The 21,304-nt window shown below is 48.0% G+C and overlaps 1 protein-coding gene across 4 annotated transcripts in view; it reads left to right on the top strand.

The window, feature by feature from the left end:
- Positions 1-16,050: 16,050 nt before the first annotated feature.
- NARS2 (asparaginyl-tRNA synthetase 2, mitochondrial) overlaps positions 16,051-21,304 on the top strand; it is a 58,570-nt gene continuing 53,316 nt past the window's right edge. For all 4 annotated transcript variants that reach the window (XM_054181151.1, XM_054181132.1, XM_054181141.1 and 1 more), the window contains exons 1-4: positions 16,051-16,223; positions 19,352-19,461; positions 20,345-20,465; positions 21,098-21,238. In XM_054181151.1, coding sequence (XP_054037126.1) covers positions 16,101-16,223; positions 19,352-19,461; positions 20,345-20,465; positions 21,098-21,238 — 495 coding nt within the window. In that variant the 5' untranslated portion in view covers positions 16,051-16,100. The remainder of the gene's footprint in view (positions 16,224-19,351; positions 19,462-20,344; positions 20,466-21,097; positions 21,239-21,304) is intronic.

Below are 21,304 nucleotides of genomic sequence, written 5' to 3' on the forward strand. Positions count from 1 at the left end.
ATGTTAAACAAGACCGGTCCCAGTACTGATCCTTGAGGGACTCCACTTGTCACTGGCCTCCACTTGGACATGGACCCATTGAAAGCCACTCTTTGAGTGCGGCCGTCAAGCCAGTTCTTTATCCACTGAGTTGTCAGTCCATCAAAGCCATATTTTATCAGCTTGGAGACCAGGATGTCATGCGGGACAGTTGTCTAAGGCTTTGCTCAGGTCCAGGTAAATGACGTCAGTTGCTCTCCCTGTCTATTGATGTTGTGACCTTCTCATAGAAGGCCACCAGGTTTTTCAGGCACGATTTGCCCTTGGTGAAGCCGCGTTGATTGTACCCAATCACCTCTTTGTTATTCTTCTGCCTCAGCAGTGCCTCCAGGAGGATCTGCTCCATAATCTTACCAGGCACAGAGGTGAGACTGACTGGCCTATAGTTCCCTGGTTCATCCTTCTTTCCCTTTTTGAAAATGGGGATTATGTTTCCCCTTTTTGAAAATGGGGATTATGTTTCCTCTTTTCCAGTCAGTGGGGACTTCCCCAGACTGACATGACTTTTGGAATATAATAGAGAGCGGTTTAGCAACCTCATCCACCAGTTCCCTCAGTACCCATGGGTGTATCCTATTGGGTCCTATGGACTTGTGCTTTTATTTATTACAATTACAATTGCATTTATTTATTACAATTACTGCACGCACTAAAATCCATCCATCCATCCATCCATCCATCCATCCATCCATCCATCCTATCTGAAATATTTATGCTCATATTTAGGTGCCAATTCCCAATTACCACAGAAATCCTCGCCCCAGGAGCCACCTATTCCTTGGGAGCTCATCTCTGTGTCTGTAGGTGTTGTATAGGAGCAGGCTGTACAGGGCTGGAGGGTGTCCCAATTTCCAGCTCTGATTGCCCTGTGAGCACTCCTTTAAATTAAATGAGGTGAATAGTGTCCATCTTTGGAAAACACAATTCTAGTTTAAAACAAAATGCATCCAGTAGGTGTGAGCGAAATTCTTAAAAATAGGACAGGGATGACAGAGGTGATGAGGCAGGAAAATGGATTCAAGTAGCTCCACAAAAAAGGTGGCATTTTTGGCTTAAATAGTGTATTTGTACATAATCTGCCAGATAAATAAGTAGATAAAGAGTTGTTAAAAGTCATCAGGACGATTTCGGACACACAGCAGGCTGTCCCAGACATGAACAGCCTGGTACAGAAGTGGTACCAGCCCAGGGTTCAGAGTGCTCCTTGGTGTGCTGTTATGAGACCTCTGCTGTCATCTAGTGACAAAAAGGAAGAAGTAACCCAAAAAGAAAGGAAAATCTTCGGATGAAAGAAATGTCAGCACACGTTATCACAGAATCACAGAACGGTTTGCTTTGGAAGGGACCTTAAAGATCATCTTGTTCCAGCCCCCCTGCCATGGGCAGAAACACCTCCCACTAGAATTATGATGGGGGAAGCAGAAAACAGTGTACTTTGAACACCTGGAGCTCACTAGCAGCAGTGAGGTCTCACCTGTACACGCAGAGCCATTTGAGATGTTCTGTAAGATACGAACTAACTTACATCTCTCCCAACCATGGAGGCTTCACCACCTGAGACTGCCATCCAGTGATCATGCATCTACGCTATATTAGATGTCAACTTCTGGATGGGACATCTTGCTCCTTAGAGGAGCCTATCTGTCTCCATCAGCTGTAAAGAGAGTGTGCCCAACAGCTCAGATGTAGACACCTGCACGGCAGCGCTCTAGAGTTAGGTGAGATGGCTGCTGTCCCTTATGACTACTGGGAGATGACACTCACCTGGAGAACAGGTCAGAATGTCTCCAGAAACCTTGTTATCCCTTAATCTCACCTTTGCTGATTTTGCAGGGGGAAAACTCAAACTGGCTATCCCACAGAGCAGCTGACCACGAGTCGGCTTCTTCCTTCACGTGGAGCAAGGATGTCCTCCAGCCCTTTGTGGACACATCCTCTATGGGGACATGTCCCCTGTGGGGACACGCTGGAGGCAGCAAAGAGCATGACTAGCAGCTGGGAGAGGTTGAAGGCAGAAGAAGCTATCTGGAGTGAAATGAGGCATGAGAAAAACAAGAGCTGATGGTGCGTGCACAGAACGAGACATCAGAAGGTCGTAGTTCAAATCCCATGCATGACCTTGACCTTTTGTGTGATTTAGGACAAGTTGTTTCACCAGTGTAGCCCCGTAGCACAACAGGATACTGGTTTCCCATGGGAAATCTCCAAAGGCATTAAAGTTTGGTGGCTTAAAACACCACAGTGATGCTGGGCACAGTAGCCTGCAGATACTCCAGTTTCAAAGAAAATTTGTGTTTTACCAACAAAGAGCTGGTTTCCTCTCCCTACTTTTTAAATACTATGGGTGCACAGTGGTTAGAAAGGCTTAGTTTTCTTCTTGTCTGCAGGGATGAAGCAACTGAATCTCAATTTTGTCTTTGTTTGCCTTTCCCCCACAGTATTCTTCAGCTGTGCTGCAAAAGTGGGCATGAAACGCTACCAACGCTGACCTGCTCTGCTGGTAACGGGCCCTCGGTTCCTTCTGTATCTCCATGAATCACTTCATTAGGTTCACAGACCTGACAAAGGATATTTCAGAGATTTCCTTTTAAGTCCTGAAAATAAAATATTAAGCACAATCAATCATGTCTTGTGACAGCTTCTTTGTCTGTGTCCAACTATTTCCATTCATTAGAAACCATCTACTTAAAGGCCACAGTGTGTGGGAGAGGGGTGGGTATTTAAAAAAAAAACAAAAAAAAAGAGAGAAAAAAAGCTACTGCTTGATCCTAACACCAAAGCGTGGTCCAATTTTCTTTGTTTTCCTGCTAGAGTTACATATTCGAGGCACGGCCATGCCTTGAATAAGGCAGGAACATTACGGATGCTCAACAAGGTCCCAGCATCTAGGATACCATGCTAAGGGCAAAGACTCAGATTTCACAGTGGGTAATTTTTCGCTCACACGATCATCAAGTGAAACTCAACAAGAAGCCCTGAAATGATTAAGTAACACCTTTCTGTGCCTGCCAAGGTCCCGACGTGAGCTCTGAAAGGACAAGCTCATGCCAGGTGCTTAAACCTGAAGGGGTCTGAAGAGCATGAAGCTCCTCGAGACCAGCCAACGCTGGGGACCACATTGAGCATCAGCAGTGACAGAGGTTCATGCATCCAAACAAAGTCCTCCTTCTACCCCAGAAAGTAGCAGAAAATCAGCTGCCATCTCTATATTTTCAGGTCAAGTGGGATATTTCTGAGCAGGATTAAGGGCTCTTATGTTGTCCAGCTGGTAAAGGCAGCTTGAGGGTGAGGGCAGGGCCAAGTTCTCAGCTTGCCCTGCTCTTTATGCTCCTCTGCAGCAAGGAGAAACAACATCTCTTCGCCAAGAAGGGGTTTTCTTATGGTTTTCTTACAGCCAAACGGACGCTGCAAGAGTCGGCAATGCACCCCACATCACCTTGAAAGGGGCTGCAGGACCCCACAGCCCAAAATGGTCGATATCTGCAGGGGGAAGTGGAAAGATGTAGTACGCGGTAAACAAAGGCAACGCTTCACAGCAGCACATGGTACAGGCAGCTCACCTCAGGTAAATATGCCACGGATGAATAATAAAAAGCACCCCGGTTGCTTGAAGCAGAGGCTGTCATGGAAACCCTGGCAGTGAGCAGCATCGTTTAAGGGAATCGCTTAGGAGTGACAGAAAAAAGGGCATGGCTTCCTGTGAGGTGGCAGGATTCAGAGATTAAACATGCCGAGCAAGGCTGAGGTTTGGGCTTGTGAACTCTTCAGCAGGTTGCCCATCCAGCCTGGGACATATCACAGTTTTTCTGTACTTTCCCTGCAAACTGGGGTGGATTTTTGCCTGCTAGATCTGTTGAAAGGGTATAAATCCTTCGGGACAATAAACCTCCCTGTGTGTTATTACTTAGGCTACCATGGGGGAGACACTTTGCAACCAGAAAAGGTCATTGTTGTGGGTATCTACCATGAGGCTTGACAGCAGAGCCTGAAAGAAAAGTGGTGGAAGGGCTCTGTGTGCACCACTCTCCCTACGAAACGTGGTCCAGGAGGTCATGGCCGGCACTGCACCCTCTCCAGACCAGCATCGCTCAGTGCTGAACGCTCGGAGCAGCTCCATGTGATCTGAATTAACACGAACCCAAATTTTCCAAACCTGGTTTTATATCCCCTCCTCACTAAAAGCAGATCGAGAGAGGCGATTCTCCCCCTCTACTCTGCTCTCATGAGACCCCTCCTGGAGTACTGTGTCCTGCTTTGGAGTCCTCAGCACGAGAAGGAAATGGACCTGTTGGAGCGGGTCCAGAGGAGGGCCACGAAGATGATCAAAGGGCTGGAGCACGCCTCCTATGAAGACAGACTGAGAGAGTTGGGGTTGTTCAGCCTGGAGAAGAGAAGGCTCCGGGGAGACCTTACAGCGGCCTTCCAGTACCTGAAGGGGCCCTACAAGAAAGCTGGGGAGGGGCTGTTTGCAAGGGCATGTAGCGATAGGATGAGGGACAATGGTCTTAAACTAGAGCAGGGCAGGTTTATATTAGACATTAGGAAGAAGTTCTTTACACTGGGGGTGGTGAGACACTGGCCCAGGTTGCCCAGAGTGGTGGTGGAGGCCCCATCTCCGGAGACATTCAAGGCCAGCCTTGATGAGGCTCTGAGCAACCTGATCTAGTTAAAGATGTCCCTGATGACTGCAGGGGGTTGGACTAGATGACCTTTAAAGGCTCCTTCCAACCCAACACATTCTATGATTCTATGCTCCTTTTGCTCCACTGGCTCACCAATGTGCAAGCATCCTCCTCCTGGCATTCGGTGCCGGGGTTTATGTCTTAATTGGCATCCCGCAAACCGCTCCAGCATGAGGGCGGACAACCCGATAAACGTACGAAACTGCCCTCCCTTCGGTGCCTTCTCCACCGCGCTTCCCCTTCCAGCCAGCCTGAGCTGTTTTATCACTTTCTCAAAAGGAAAGCGCTGCCGAGTCCCCAAACCTCACAGCAGCAGGGCGCTGGAGATAAGGCAAGGAAAATATTTCACTCGCAAGGAAGCTGTGCTCATCTCGCGCTAACGTCCCCATCCTCTGGAATCCAAGGCAATAATTACAGCAATTTGTAGATAATTATTTGTTAATTAAAAACAGGCTTGCTGGGTACAGTTACCAATTTCCTCCGCTGGCTGCATAGGGCTGCGCAAGGAGACACTGGGGGATTGCCGGTTTTGTAAAATCGTTTGCTTGTTCAGTTCAGAAAAAAAGCCCCCGGTGGGTCGTCTCCCCCCTCTCCCCACATCCTGGCAGGTCTGATTCATTCTCCTAAGACATCCTGGAGATATCCGTGCCTGGCTTTCCCTTGGAGATTTCCAATGAAGGTGACTACCTCATTCCCCCACAGCAGCCTGTTTCCCTGGCTAATTTAATGACCCCATGCTCATGCAGACTCATTTCCAACCATATTTGAATTAGTAGCTCCTAAAGAAGGAGTAATGACCCCAAGTTGAGGTCATGAGCCTGAGAGAAGCTCACCTCCACCCCATGTTTATGTTAACAGTAATAAATGAACGGTGTGGAGACAGAGTTACAGCCGGGAGCAAACTGAAGCCACTGGCTTAAATAGTGCTGTTGGGGGCAATTATTCTGCCCTAGGTTGGGCAGACTGTGGTTCTTGGTAACTTCTCAGGAACAGTTTCCATGACAGCTATGAGAAGAAGAAATGACAAGATTTCAGATGTCCCCCACTAAATATTGCACCCACAAGGAGCGGGTGATGCCCTTCATGATGTGCCAGGATTTTGGACCTTGTGAGTCCTCCGTCTCTGTTTCTCCTGTGGAGAACACCTTCCCTGGGCTCACCATGATCCACCAACCAACCAACCAACCAACCTGCTCCAGGGTCCCCAACAGCTCCAGAGCCAGGAGGAATTATTTAACCCTGGAAGCAGGAAAGTCACATTGCTCCTGATCTACTGCTGGATTGAGCTGGTTCTGGGTGGTCACTTCAGATGTCCCTCCTTCTGTAGCACTGAGGAAACAGCTCATGGAGATCTAAGAGTTGGATGTGTGGGTTGTACACCAAAATAGTACCAGTAGCACCAGTATAAACCCTCACAGAAAACCAAGCCCATGGGGAAGCGTGGTAAGAAGAGAAAGCCAGCAGCCTCCTACCCCTGGTTGTATCAGAGCTGCTTGGAGCCACAGTGACAAGGATGGGACCACAGAATAATACGGCCATTTGTCATCAGGTGCCCAGAAGCAGATTGTTCCCATCCCCCTTAACAAAACAGTGGCGTCAACGAGAACAAACCAGTGACAATGGAGAGGGGAAACAAATTAGACTGTCAATATCCTCTTCATGGAAATAATCTCACAGGTTGTTAGTCACACAGGGCTGGCTTCACCCCTCTAATTTTCTCCTGTACGTGGGCTTTCGTGTTCCTCTCATCACCTTAGCGGCTGAGCGCCTGCACCATGTGCAGAGGAATCACAATTAAGCAAAGTGGCTGGATGTCATGATATATGGGACTACGCCTCTGCTTCAGCAGCAGAGAAAGCTAGCGAAGAGCTGAGATTAAACACCGGGTTAATTAGTACATTTAATTAGCTCTCAGTTATTAAATCCTTTCAGTCCCTTAGATAAATCGCTCAAAGTACAAAACATTCCTCAGAAATGCTATTATTTATTCCCCTCTTCTCTCTCCAGGTGTGTGCAGGGCTGGGAAGCTCTTAGCTTTCCTCCTGCAGCTTCATGCAGGAGCAGAGTCCATCCTCGCCTCAATGGCCCGGCATTGGTCCCTGAGATTACCCTTGAAGTTGCAAGCCTGCCAATTTGCAAATTCGCCGTTCTTTTGGGAGGGGAAGAGGCAGTACCCCGCTAACGTGGGCAACAGTAGGAGGAAAGGGAATAGTGTTGGAAGAAAGCAGGGAGCAACAGCTCCTCTTAACTCTGAGAGACAGAAACAGATTCACAGAGGTTTGATGTAGACTTAGTCACCCAGCAGTGTGTCCCTTTCTGTGTCACAGAATCACAGAATCGCCGAGGTTGGAAGAGATTGTTCACATCATCGAGTCCAACCATCAACCTAACACTGACAAAAATCATCATTAAACCGTATCTCTAAGCACAATGTCTACCCATCTTTTAAATACTTCCAGGGACGGTGACTCAACCACTTCCCTGGGCAGCCTGTTCCAATGCTTAATAACCCTTTCAGTGTCAAAATTTTTCCTAATATCCAGTCTAAACCTACCCTGGCGCAACTTGAGGCCATTTCCTCTTGTCCTATCGCCCGTTACTTGGGAGAGGAGACCGACCTCCACCTCAGTGTCACCTCCCTCTGTGGCTGCAGCAGACAGGCATGGCAGTTCTGCAGGAAAAAAGAGCAGAAATGGGTGGAGGAACTTCTCACACAGGCTTTGGAGCATTGCCTGTCATGGTGCCAGCTAGACTGAGGGACAGGGCAAGCTCCTCCAGGCTCCTGTTGGCAGACTCTCCCATGTTCACCCCCTAGATGATTTTCCTGGGGTTTCCATGTTCATCCTAACAGTCCGTGGATGCATCTCTGCTCTGAAGTCCTGGAGCAGCTACCAGCCTGCTGCTTCTCCCCATCATCTCCAATTGCGCAGCAGTCCTGTGCTAACCCACCGCACAGAGCTGCTAAGATCCATGGGGTCAGCCGAGCTTCAGAGAGCCCACGGCAGCCCTGCCAGAGGCTGTTCCGGTAGATGATTTATTTATGGCAGGGGAATCCAGTTTCTGAGATGACCTTGGAGACCGACTCAAAGCATTTATCACCTGGATAATGCCGGGCCCTGAAAAACACAGGTCCAACAAGCCCAGGCTCTGGGTAGGCTGGAAAACTGATTCCTATAGAGCCAAAATCTATACACCGTTCTCACCATAGTTCACTGGGAAACTGATGTTTGGGTCTAAGGAAGGAGGTTTCAGCATTTTTAGCACCAAGCCTTTTCTTCCCTAGTTATTAACAGGTGTAGTGGTGGGCAGGGCATTCAGGTCCTCCTGATGCTGGTGACCTAAACCCATAGGCTGAGAATTTATGGGAGCAAAGGGCTACACAGCAGTTTGCTTAGGAAAAAATAACAGTACAGGATTAAGCTGAGGGATATTCCTTGTTGCACTATGAAAGAAGATTACACAACAATGACTTTACCCACTACTTGGTTGTGATTCTAATAACCTTAAATTATTAGAAAGCAGAAAGCAAAGGCTAGGATAAGATGCTGTTACTCAGCAAACCAACATTTTGAGAACAAGAAGGCAGCTTTCTGGAAGATAATGGTTTTTTTCCCCTGCACAGTTTCAAAAGAAAGGTATTTAATCCTTCTATAAATAAGTATGAATGTATTTGCTTCTGGAGGTTACAAAATATGTCTGCAACAAAGCAATGTGGAGACATTTGGGAATGAAGCAGCTAATTTGATACTCATAAGAAACCATAACCGTAGCCTAGGACTGTATCTCAGAGGACTGGACTGACCTTTCAGCAGCTGGTGATAGTTCTAAAATGGTTTCTCATCACTGAAAGCCCAATCTAACATCAGTTAAAATAAATTAAAAGCTATCATTGGCTTCTGCGGATATTGCATTAGACCATATAAAACCCACTTGAATGCTGGGAACCCACGGAAATTATCATGGTAAATCTAAATTCTAGTGAAGCCTTACAGGCTTTAAAACATCTCTCTGCAGCGTCATTAAGAATGGGTTTCTACATAGCTCATGAATAATTCACCTTTCTTTTTCCTCTGATAGATGATGAGTACTACTCACAGCAGATCCAGAGTATGTTTCTGTTGGAAGAGCAGTCCAGGGAGCAGAGGGCCAGGCTAGACATTGCTTTTCCCAAAAATATCTTTCCTAGTTTCCTGCTGTCCCCATAGAGCTAGAAGCGACTCTCCTCAAGACTTTCTGATCTCCTCATTTCCAGTCGCTTACCCCGGGCCATGGTGATGGGCATGGGCAGGCTGACATACTCCACCTGGTGAGCATAGACATCCCCTTGCTTAGGCATGACTTCCAAAGTGACCAGGATCTGGAAAGACTAACCTCCATTTAGGAGGAGGTCCTCGAACACAACTTTGTCCATCTCCTCCTGCCCATTTTTGAACCACTTGATCTTCATTTCAGAAGGATAAAACCTTGTTGAAGAACAAACCAGCTGGTTGGGATAGCCCCACAGCTCCGTTTGCATGGGAGAAATTTTCACTCTGTGTTTAACTGAAAAAGAGAGAGAGATGGAGAGCGCTGGCCCATCCTCCTCAGGAATCATTCCTAAGAAGAGGACGAATGGACATCATAGAGATTTGTCCTCCAAACACATTTGTCAAAGCATCCTTTCATCCAGACCCACTGCCTTCAGCATGACCTTGCATCACGTCTTCCAGCCACATTCACCTTTTATCCTCTTTCTTTCTTACCTCAGTGAAGGACCATCACAGAAGATGAACTCTGCTTCCACAAGAAACATCTAGTAGGAGCATTTCATGTCTTCTCCCACATCTCAGGTGGGTCCATTGCTCCAGGAATAGGCAGAAGAGGAGGGGCATTTGTTAGGCTCGGGAGTCCTGTCCCACGCTTTTCTGCAGGGCTCCTGCAAGTCATTTTCTTCAGTCTTTGACTCATAATAAAGATGCTAACTGCTCCAGTCCATGGCACTTACTCTCCTCCTGCCCCACCGATCTTGGACCTATCTCCCACCATCCACTAAGCTCCTTTGAAATCCAGTGGCTGTCAAACACAGAGCTGACGGAGGCAGGTAAATGTAGTCCCAAGCCGGGGAAGCCAAGTTTCCCCACACCACTCCCCTCTTCTGCTCCCCTCCAAAGACTCACTTCTGTCCATCACATCTGAGTCCTCCTCCAGTTATAGCTGTGGGATTTCTCCCTTGAAGCCCGCAGGTAGCTAAGCCACTGCAGCCTGTTCCAGTACTCAGCAATTGCCTGTCCTCGCTCTATGTGGGCTCCATAGAAGCCCACCTCACTATCGTGGGAACAGATCTCCTGCCTGTCCCAGATGAACCTGTCCAGTTACCTCACCTGTTGAGTGCCATTCATGTAGGACACATGGGACAAGGTCAGGATGGACATCTTGCTGCTGCCATCCCTTGTCCCAGAATATCCAGGATCTCTGCTCACCTGGAGGGTCTGTATGAAGAGCCATGTTGCTCCTTATCCCCATCATCCTATCAGAGCCACAAACCAGGAGGATCTGAACCTAGGAATCCCCAGAGAGGGGGAGGAGGCAAAAAAAAAAAGCTTGAGAGAGCCAGACTGCTAACAAACACATCGCAGGTCAAAATAGGAACTTCTCAGCAATGCTCTGACTGAAGGAAACTTGAAGAAGTTCCCATACACTGAGAGGACTGGACAGCCCCTCAGATCCACTCAGATGGATCCACTCAGTAGTGGGTCTACGGATCCACTCAGTACCAGTATTGGCCAACATCACTGGTAACCAGACAGGAAAGGATTCCATTCCCGCCTTTCACTAGAATCTTTTCTGGAGGAAGGCAAAATAAGGCTTTCACCAGCAGACACCACAAATGAGTGCTATCAGAGCAGAACAGTCAACAAAGCAGCTCAGATAGTGCTGTACAACTCACGGGGCCCCAGCCTTGGGCTGTTACCCCTAGGCTGGCTCCTTCCCGGGAGCCAGGGGTGCTCTCAGAGGACTGTGAATACAGCCTAGCCCCAGCAGAGCAAGATTAGAGCCTCTCTGAGCATGGGGTTTACTCGCCCACTAACCTGGGCAAAGACTGGCACCACGAAGCTGGCTCTGTCGAGAAACCTAAAGTCAGCCAGGCCAAGTCATGTGTTACCCTCTGACAGAAGGACAAGGTCTCCCTTTTTCTTCACCTGCTGGGAAATATAAAGAAAATTTTGAAGGTCACGGTGAAAAGCAAGGCATGGTAAGAAGCAATTTTTGCATCTGCTTTGGTTTTGTTTTCAGCAAAGAGTTCAGAAAAAACCCTGGAAGTTGAGACAGAAAGAATGAAGTATCTAAACTAGTGGTTTGCTTGGGGAAAATCAACTTTATTTATTGGAAGGAATGTGTTACATATTGTATCTCATTTCACTGGAAAGTTACTGCTGTGAAACAAAGAAATACAAATTCTTTACTTTGGAATAAAGAGAAATGTGCTTCATTTCGTGTTACCAAGATATCACTGAAAAAAAAAGCACTTTCTAATCACAGTGTTCCCATTCCTATATCGTAGGCACAGCAGGATGTTGACTATCTTGTGCATCTAAGTTTCAAACTAGGACCTTTAAGGACACCAAAGGGCATCCACTGATACAGTGAGAAGACTTCAGAACTGTGGGGAGACTGGCAGATCGAAGAACTGCATGTTATCCGCAGGTTAACAAGGATTTATCTGCCTTACTCTTCTTCCTTTTGGGAGGACGTACTCGTGCCCTGCAGTCCTTTATCTGCCCAGAAGGCACTATGTTGAGCTTCAAGTTGAAGGCACAAGTTGATCTCCTGGCAATGTAGTCAAAAGGGTGCTGGACTTTCTGGAGATGCTGAGGACTTCAGAGCAGAGGTCCATGAACAGTGGACACCACTGCTAATAAAAGCCCTCACTGAAAGAGCCCTCCAAATCAGAAAGAGATGCCATTGCTGGGAAATGTACCAGTACCTAAAATTATCAGTACCAGGGAAATTCCAGTACCTAACGGGGGCCTACAGGAAAGCTGGGGAGGGACTCTTGGTCAGTGAGTGGAGCGATAGGACGAGGGGCAACAGTTTTAAACTGAAAGAGGGGAGATTTAGATTAGCTATTAGGAAGACATTCTTTGCTGTGAGGGTGGTGAGCCCCTGGCCCAGGTTGCCCAGAGAAGCTGTGGCTGCCCCATCCCTGGAGGGGTTCAAGGCCAGGTTGGACGGAGCTTGGAGCAACCTGGTCTGGTGGGAGGTGTCCCTGCCCAGGGCAGGGGGTTGGAACTGGATGATCTTTAAGGTCCCTTCCAACCCAAACTATTCTGTGATTCTATGATTCTATAAATACACCTTCAGGGCTCTCTGAAGGAGAGACAGAAAAGATTTTCTCATGCCCAGCCCTGAGGGGAGAGTTTTTCTGTAACAGCGCCTCCATTTCTGAACTATGTGGACAAACCAGGCTCATCTCATCAGGCACCAGACAGATGACAGTCATCTTGGGGAGGCAAAATTTGATTTCTTGCTTCATACCACTCCCACCCTGTTCCTTGCCTTTCTTAGGAGTCCCACTCCCTGGCCAGATCTGGAGGATCTGAGGGTAAAAGCCTCAGAATCAGAAGGGAACAAGGACAGATTCACTTCAAAGGCAGAACTGGGTGGAGCCTTTCCTCCTCCCCCTGCTAAAAAGACAAAGTGAAGGAAGAGAAAGATATAGAGGGTATGGGTGAGGAGGCTCCATGCAGAGACAGTCCGGAGTTAAAGCCCCAGGCTGAAACATCCACAGAGGAGGCATTTCAGAGCACTTCTCCTGCCAGGTGAAGGCTGGACATCGCTACATGGATGATGCCAAGGAGGTGGTGCCCTACAAGAATAAGGCTGATTCTCTGCTCCCACCCAAAAACTGACACTGCCTGTTTGGAAGCCCTTTCCCACCACTGCTCCGTGCTTTCTCCACAGTCCCTGCACCCAGCTGGGAGTACAGGAGAATCATTATTTCTCACCATCCCTTAAACCTCCCTCCCTGCAAACACCCTGACAACCAGTTTCCTGCCTCCCAGCCCAGACTTTCATTACTAATCTGATCCACAAACAGCACTGGTGCCCTCTGGAGAGCTTTTAGAAGAGCTCTGCTCCGCAGGGAAGGAAACAAAATATACATTCAGACACCATTGTGTCATTTGCAGATACCCAAACTGCCTCTGAAACACCCAGCTCACGTCTGAGAGAGGGAACAGAGTTAGCTCCAGTACTGCATGGATCCATATGGAAGTACTGAAAGAAACTGATATCTGGGGTCATCACTGGGGCTACGGTTCATGGTACTGACATTGCCAAATTGCTGGCCAGTGAGGACAGCATCCAGCAGTGAAAAGAGGATGGTCAGATCTGTCGGGAACAAATCGATGTTTGTTGGAGAGCTCTGGGAATACAGTAACCCCTGTCCGTCCCCATCATCTTAAAAAACACTTGCTGGAGACTGTGCCTGGCAGCACATGAGCACTGTCTGCAGTCCAGGAGTCTGGAAGGGCTCACAGCAACGTAAGTAAATCCCGGCAGCATCAGCCTGTCCGTCTCCCACTCCAACACCAGCCCCAGGTGAGGAAAGGGAGTACGGAGCAGATCAGGGTGTATGAAGCAGCAGCTGATGTAGAGCTGAGCTCCAAGGGTAGAAAAGCCACCTGAGAGGCCATCAGCTTTGCACTCCGCTAGTGCTTCATCCTCATTTTCTTGTGAGTACCGATGGACCAAAGTAATACCATTTGGTCTTTCAAAGGAAGGATATTCAGCCAGCTGGGAAAAGTTCAAGTCCAGTCCTAGAAACCTGAGGCCAGACTTCCCTGTGTTACCCGCTTCCCTCCAAAGACCCACAGGTGGCCCTGGAGCAGACGGGTCTGAGGGGAAGGATGTTACCCATTTCCTGGTGTATTTAGACACTGTCATTGGTGTTACTCCCTAATTATTCCCTAAAGTAATTGTTTATCTGGCCTGGAGAGTGTTTTATGAGTCAAATAACCCTGGAAAGAAATATTCTGGGCAGTACAAGCGGAACAAGAGCGGAAAAACCTATATCTGAGAGCAGTAACAAATGCACCATCTGTGACCGGGCAGAGAGAACACGTAACGTGCGCTGAACAGTCATTACACACTCATTTAATTGTCACATTAAGCCAGGAGTTTCCTGAACGATAGAGCCCTAATTTCCTAGCAATTTACATCCTGTATCTCTGCCTGACACCGCAGGAGTGCCAGCTCCTATCTGCGCTGTGATTCTCCAAGAAACCACATCACAACGCTGTACCAACACCCAGCAAAGCTCAGTGCTGGCCCTTACAGGAGGGGATGGTGACTGGCATTAAAACAAAACTAACTTTGCTCAGTCAGGAGCACAAAGGCACGGGCGTCCCTGTGTTTCCGTCCAGCACTGAGGCAGTAACCTGCGTGTGTCCAGGCAGCCTGCCCGATTCCTTGCAGCGACACAGAGGGCAGACGTTGGACAAGTTGTCTTCGTTGGCTGAGGATGCACTTCTAGCCCAGTTCTCACCTACCCTTCCCTGCAGTCTCCTGTCTTTCCTCTGAACGTCTTTCTCATCCACCCGGTTATGCCCGTGCCCCTGCTCTGCAGGTCTAATTCCTCAGGATGGCCTTTCAAGGCAGGTTGGAGCTCACGTCTAAACTGAGAGCCACAGGTGGGGACATCGGCTTACTGGGAGCAAAGGCAGAGGTGAAGGAAGGCCCTGGCAAGCAGCACGGGGACTTTGAGGACAAGAAGCTTTTCATGCACAGATGAAAAGCACCACAGGGGAAAGTTGAAACCAAAGCTCTTCTCTTTCCCATGAGCCCTGCTTGTTTCTTTTTGAATGAGGTCTCTGGCCAGCAATTCTTTTCTTCTCTGAGACTTTGCAGCGAGGCAGGGATTTGTCTCCCTACAAGCAGTGTCACTGACAAAGCTGCCTCCCAGCACCTCCTGGCCCTGGGGCATCACACTGCTGCTGTCTCTTGTTTCAGCCACTGTACTCCAAAGATCGATGCACAGGAATGGGATAACCTCTGACCACAAGCACAGCAGACGTGTTCAGCCGCTGCCCTCCTGCAGCATGATTGCGCAGAAAAGAGATGTTCAGGCAAAGGGCAGATTAGAGCGGCAAAATCCGGGCTGTGTGGAGCAGCAGCACTGACTTTACCCTTTTTTCATAGAATCATAGGATGTTTTGGGTTGGAAGGGACCTTAAAGATCATCTAGTCCAACACCTCTGCCATGAGCAGGGACACCTTCCACTAGACCAGGTTGCTCCAAGCCCTATTCAACCTGACTTTGAACACTTCCAGAGAAAGTGGCACCCACAGCTTCTCTGGGCAGCCTGTGCCGGCGTCTTACCACTCTCATCATAAAAAAACGTCTTCCTTATGCCCAATCTAAATATCCCCTCTTTCAGTTTAAAACTGTTGCCCCTAGTCCTGTCACTACAGGCCCCCTTTAAATATTGAAAGGTTGCAGTAAGGTCTCCGCAGAGCCTTCTCTTCTCCAGGCTGAACCCCCCCAGCTCTCTCAGCCTGTCCTCCCAGCAGAGGGGCTCCAGCCCTCCCAGCATCTCCGGGGCCTCCTCTGGCCCTGCTCCAACAGCTCCGTGTCTCTCCTGTGCTGAGGCCCCAGAGCTGAAGGCAGCACTGCAGGGGGAGACAGAAGGGTCTTGTCCGCCAGCGGGGCTTGCAGAGTAGAACAGAGTCCTGTGTCCCTGACTAGGAAAAGCATGGGCCAACATGGGGCTTACTCCCCGAGAGATGGCCCCAGGAGGGCAGGAGAGTGGCTGATGGTCCCTGAAATCCACAGCATGCTGTCCCCAGGCTCTGCTGTTACTGAGGAGGGCTGCCTCTCCATTCAGCCTGCTCCCAGGGCTAGGGGGGGCGAGGGGGAGCAGGGCTGCAGCCTGCCCTGTCTGAGAGCCCAGCCGCCATTGCATTCTTCTTCCTCAGAGGCTTCGGCCTGGCCCATCCCCTGCCTGCCTCATGCAATGGAGATGGCGGGAGCCCAGCTGAGGTTCCTGAGACAGAAGAGGCAGCGACAACGCTGCCGAGGTCCCAGAAAGCAGGAGGATCCCTTCAGCCCGGCCATGGGGATCCCTTCACACCCCGCCATGAGAATTCCTCCCCCCGCCGCCTCATCCCCCCGACCCACCCGCCGCGGACTACATTTCCCGGAAGCGTTTGCGCTCCAGGGAGGCGGAAAAGGCGGTGCTCTCCCCGTTCCGATTGGCTCGCTGGGGCTGTCCCCCCGGCGGCCATTGGGTGAGGCCGTCACGTGAGGCGGCGGCCGGCGCGTGGCCTCACGGGAGCGGTGCGGGAGCGGGCGGGATGAGGCTGGGCTGCCGGAGGGAGCAGGCTCGCTAGGCCTCCGCCATGCTGGGGGTCTGGGGCGGGTGGCAGGCCCTTCGCCACTGCTCCTCCCTGCCTCGGGCGGTGCGGCTACGGGTCCGCGAAGCGTTGGGGGCCCGGCAGCCGGTTGGCGAGGTTAAAGTGCAGGTGTGTGGGCGGGAGGTCGGGGTGTGCCCGGTGATGACCCGGCCCAGCGCTTCAGCCGAAGGGAGAGGAGCTGGAGCGGCGTGGGCCACGCCGGTTCCGCTACCCGTGCCTTAGGGAGAAAAGCTAGAACCTCTGCAGCGTGATTTACTAAACTTACTGATCTCTTTTGCAGTCTCTAGAGGCAGCTCTCACTGTATGTGTTCAGTTTGCCCTTGTGATATCAGGTATGAAGCTTTGGAGGTACTCGGGGTATGTGCAGGGAAAGACGTGCTGTGGTGGGTTATACTGAACTGTGCTCTGTCCGGTTTTGGTATTATCACCTGTTTTGGTTTGGGAGAGTGAACAGAGTGAACCTCTGTGCTGTTTTTAAAAATTTGCTTTAGGTCTCGTTCCACATCTAGGTTTATAGCAGTGTTGGGTAAAGACAATGGTAACAGTCTCATTGATGTTCATGTCTGGCTCCTGTTTTGAATCAAAGTAGAGCGGGATAAATTGGCTTTTTAGTAATGGAGCTTTTCCCCTTTTTTTCCTCAGTACAGGGTTGTGAGCAGCCATGTTTTTTGGTGTTCCTGATTGACAGAGCAGTGATTGCAAGAACATAGTCCCTGTTTTATTGCAAGGCCCTTGGCTAGAACTGTGCAGTTAGTATTTCTGGATCTGTAAAGGACTGGGGTGCTTAGTAACAGTTTTAAACTAAACTGAAAGAAGGTAGATTTAAAAGGAAGAAATTCTTTACAATGAGGGTGGTGAGACGCTGGGACAGGTTTCCTAGAGGAGCTGTGGCTGCCTCATCCCTGGAGGTGTTCAAAGCCAGATTGGATGGGGCTTTGAGCAACCTGGTCTTATGGAAGATGACCCTGCCCGTGGCAGGGGGGGTTGGACTAGATGATCTTTGAAGGTCCCTTCCAACCCAAACCATCCTATGATTCTGCTGGCGCAAAAATCAATTTGTAGCACACTGGTATTCCTGCACGCATGTAGATGAACCCCAATAAGGTAGGAAGAAGCTCATCCAGCACAGATGCTTTTTCGGCTGTAGTGTTATGAATAACGCAAGCTGTAATAAGCTGATGCTTAAATTGGCAATACCCCTTCTTTTTTTGCCCCAGTTCCTTGCTGCTTTGTTGCTCTTCCCCTGTGCTGGCAAAATTTTTTTTTTACAGTAAAGTGGGTTGGGGACTTGGTCTGGCTTAAATCTAGCCTTATTGTGGCCATGTTATTGGAATGTGCAGTCTGGTCTGAGTCGGGGTTGTCTCTAAATGTTGCTTCTGGTATGGTGTAAAGTGGTCAAAACCATGCTGCCACAGCCTCTGCTGCTCCAGTACAAGCCTGAGGATATGCTCATATTTCCTGTTGCAGGATGCAAGACTCATCTCCTTATTTGACAGATCCCAGAACAGCCTAATGAGGTGGAAAAAAAGCTCTTGAGAATGTTTCTTTGTTCAGGGGTTTTGTGTGTTTTGTTAAGGAGTGCTTATGAGGAAAGAAAGAAGAACATCTGCCATTATACATTAAAATCATCGATCAAGTATAAAGTGTATGTGACACATTCTGGGGATTTACTGGAATACAGAGGGTAGGCCCAACAGCTTCAGGTGTGTTATTGTATGAAATACCTTTTAAACACCTGTTGCTGTAGCCGTAAGAATATGAGGATGCCCAAATGATCAGACTTAAGTTTTAAACTCTTGTTCTTAGTTCTTGCCTCAGGTAGAACACCCTGCACCTGTCTGAAATTGTGAGGCTGGAGCAAAAGGTGAAGTTTCTTTAATCAATACGTTTATGGCTTTAAAATCCTCCATAGCTTTTGTATGCAGTTGTTCTCCCCCTGTTATACAAGCCTGTGTAATGCCTTGTCTATGGTCATGTTGTAGTTTTAAGAATGCTTTACTTTTGGTGCTGTTAAATTCTTGCAGTTTGTTCAGTCTAAACAACAGAAGTAAATGAATTCACATTGGTTTGTCTGGTATAAAATCCATAAAGCACTTTTGCAGTCTGAAGTCATTGGAGCTGCTTGGGCACTTACAGTTAAGCAAAAGATAAAACTGATTGGATAAAAAGCAGTTTGGTTGTGTAATCAGCATTGTTCTTGGTTGTTCTCTACGGTATTATTATAAGATGAGCTGGAAGATCCCCAGGGGATAGTTTTGCTTTTGAGGGCAGCTTTGTCTCGGCTCTTGTGAGCTGGGAAGCAACTAAGGAAGTTAAATTTTTGGATGCTGTTGCTTTTGCTTGGTGCTGTGGTACTGACTTAAATTTAAATTTCTTTTTAACGGAAATGTTATTTCATATTTAAAAGCTCAAGGCATTATCCTGACATGTACATGGTCAGTTCTACTGTTTTGCTGTTGCAAAGAACTTCTGTGTTACTCTTTTAATTCTTTTAGTCAAACTGGACAAGAACGCTTCTAGATTTTTTTTTTTCTTAATATTTCTTTTTCCATGGGGACAGTGTAGCAGTCTTGATTTTGAGGTGTAAGGAGAAACATCCAAAATTGTCAGGGCATTAGTTTTGATTTTTGTCTTGCGTGAATATGTAGTTTTTTTACCTGAGTCTATTTGCTGCAGCACCATTGTTTTAGCAGTCCAATGACCTAGGGCATGTAAACAACTAGTGAACAAACTTCAGTTGGAACCTTCCTACAGGTGATAACAGCAACAAAAATTGGTACTAAAAATCATCAAAACAGTCTTGAGTGTGTCATCGTAAAGAACTACGCATTACCGGTCTCTTCTGTTGCAGTAAGAAGTGTTTTGAAGGAACATCACTACTAATATGTACTTTGCTAAAATGCTTTTCATCTTCAGAGCACTTTGCTGCTTTCCATGTTCTCAGCTCCCCAGAGGCACAGGTAGATTTTAGTTATCCCTGCTGTACTCAGGAGGGGAGTTGATATCTCTGCCTAAGGATTTGTTCCTTTTTGCTTTGAAGTCAATAAAAAAACTGACGCTGATGACAATTTTTTAATTATATTTTCTTTTTGTTGCCCCTAAAGAGATATTTCCTTTTATTTCAATAAGAAGTTGAAATAGGCTTGAAGCAGCTTGTCCAGCTCAGCTGGAAGAGGAGCATAACTACACAGAGTCTTTGCCAAGAAATAACAAATTTCTTTTTCTTTTACCTCTAGGGGTGGGTCCGCTCTGTCCGATCCCAGAAGGAAGTTTTGTTCCTGCATATAAACGATGGGAGTTCTCTGGAAAGCCTCCAGGTGGTTGCTGATCCCAGCCTGGAAGATAGGTTGGTCAATTTGAGATACCTGGAGAAGTATCTGTGTTGATCAGTGCTTGGAGGGGTCTGCTCAGGCCTCCTTCCCTGTCCCAGTGAGTCACCATGCTGCTGGTTGAACCCCCAGCACCTAGCACCTGACTATGGGAAAGGCGCTCCTGTGGTCTGGAGGTCACTGGATGTGTTTTTTTAGGATGGAGAGTGTCCGTCTACTCTGTTCCCACTTACTTGAGGCCTTGTGGTTCAGACGCTTGTCCTGTGAGATTACTTTGGACCACATTTTCGTTAACAGCTGTAGCAGCACGGGCATTCTGGGCTACTGTTGGACTTGCTTGGAAATCACACAACATAGCCAGGGATGACTGTCCCCCGGGTTTTCGGAGGGCGCTGTTGCTATTCCCATAACAACTTGAGGGCTGGCTTGTTAGGCACACCCCCTAAATAGCTGTGCCTGTTCTATTATAAGAAGATAATAAAATAATGCAGTTGTTTTACAGCTTCATCTTGTTTGTTTCTCTTGATTGTTCTTTGGGCTAGGATTGGGAGTTTCGTCATGATCCAGGAAACTTTTCCACATAACTTGATTATTTTTTAAAACTTTTTTAATTATTATTTTTTTCTATAAGCCTGGTTTGCCCCCATCGATAGCCCCTTCTAATAAAAGCCGTTTCCCCTCACTTGCCCAACACTCCTTTCTTGTCCTAAAATCTTCACCTTTGTGAATCCATTCACGTTTCCACCTATGCACTTAATAATCTTTCATCAGTTAAGTTTTATGGCTACAGTATCTCTTATGATCTCAAGTGGTCCAGGTAAATTAACAGGAATCTCTTCTGAATGTAGTTGACTTTCAATCAGTTCCTAGTTAAGCTGTTGTTTTTTCTTGGCTTCTTAGAGACCTGACTTTTGGAAGCGCAGTGGAAGTGCGAGGAAAACTGGTCAAAAGTCCTCATAAGAACCAAAACATGGAGCTGAAAGCTGAAACCATCCGTGTGGTGGGACCTTGTGATACTTGGGTATGTCACTGCACCAGGGGTCCAACTCGTAGGACCACTTTGGGAATTAATTTCAAAAGGTCCAAGTATCCAGCAAAGCATGCTTCAAACTGTATTTTCTCTTAAGCCTGAGTGCTCCTGCAGGCTTTGATTTGTCAGTGGTGTCTATAGGGTATGGAAACGTAGGATCACCATGAAAGCTTTCTTCGGAGGTAGAGCTTTTCTGTGTGGAAGCTGGCACACATGCTGCCAGCTAAGAGTGCGCCTTTGTCCCACCCTGAAGCGGTTACCTGTGCCAGGTGGTTTACCTGGTAAGTCTGGCTGGGATACGAATTGGAGAAGCAGTGGGACTGGCAAAACGCTCCAGATTGTGCAGGTGGAAGAACCGTTATCTGCCACGGGCACGTTTGGAAGCAGCTTGCTATTGCAGCGGTGAGATGAACAGTTCAAGGGGGCTCGACATCCAAAAGATGGAGCATTTCAGAGGGCTGCTACCTTCTCTTGTGTTATGCAAAATATCTAGATATGCAAAAACATCTAGTTCTTCTCTGGATTGAGTTTTAATAGGCAGAGATGGTATTCCATGGATAGCAATAAAACTATATTGACTCCAAGTTCTCATCCTCTTATTTTTCTTGCATTGTTATTTTCAGCTGTTCCCCCTGAAAATGAAGGAGAGGCACCCGCTGGAGTATGTCCGACAGTTCCCTCACCTGCGATGCAGAAACAACACGCTTGGCTCCCTCTTGAGAATCCGCAGTGAAGCCACTGCAGCCATCCACTCATTCTTCCAGGTAGTCCCTTCTGTACCGAGCCTTATGTGTAAAAAACACTCCCCCAGTTTGGCTTCGCGGGAGCAT

This window comes from Rissa tridactyla, chromosome 1 (genome assembly GCF_028500815.1).
Source record: "Rissa tridactyla isolate bRisTri1 chromosome 1, bRisTri1.patW.cur.20221130, whole genome shotgun sequence".
Classification (NCBI taxonomy): Eukaryota; Metazoa; Chordata; class Aves; order Charadriiformes; family Laridae; genus Rissa; species Rissa tridactyla.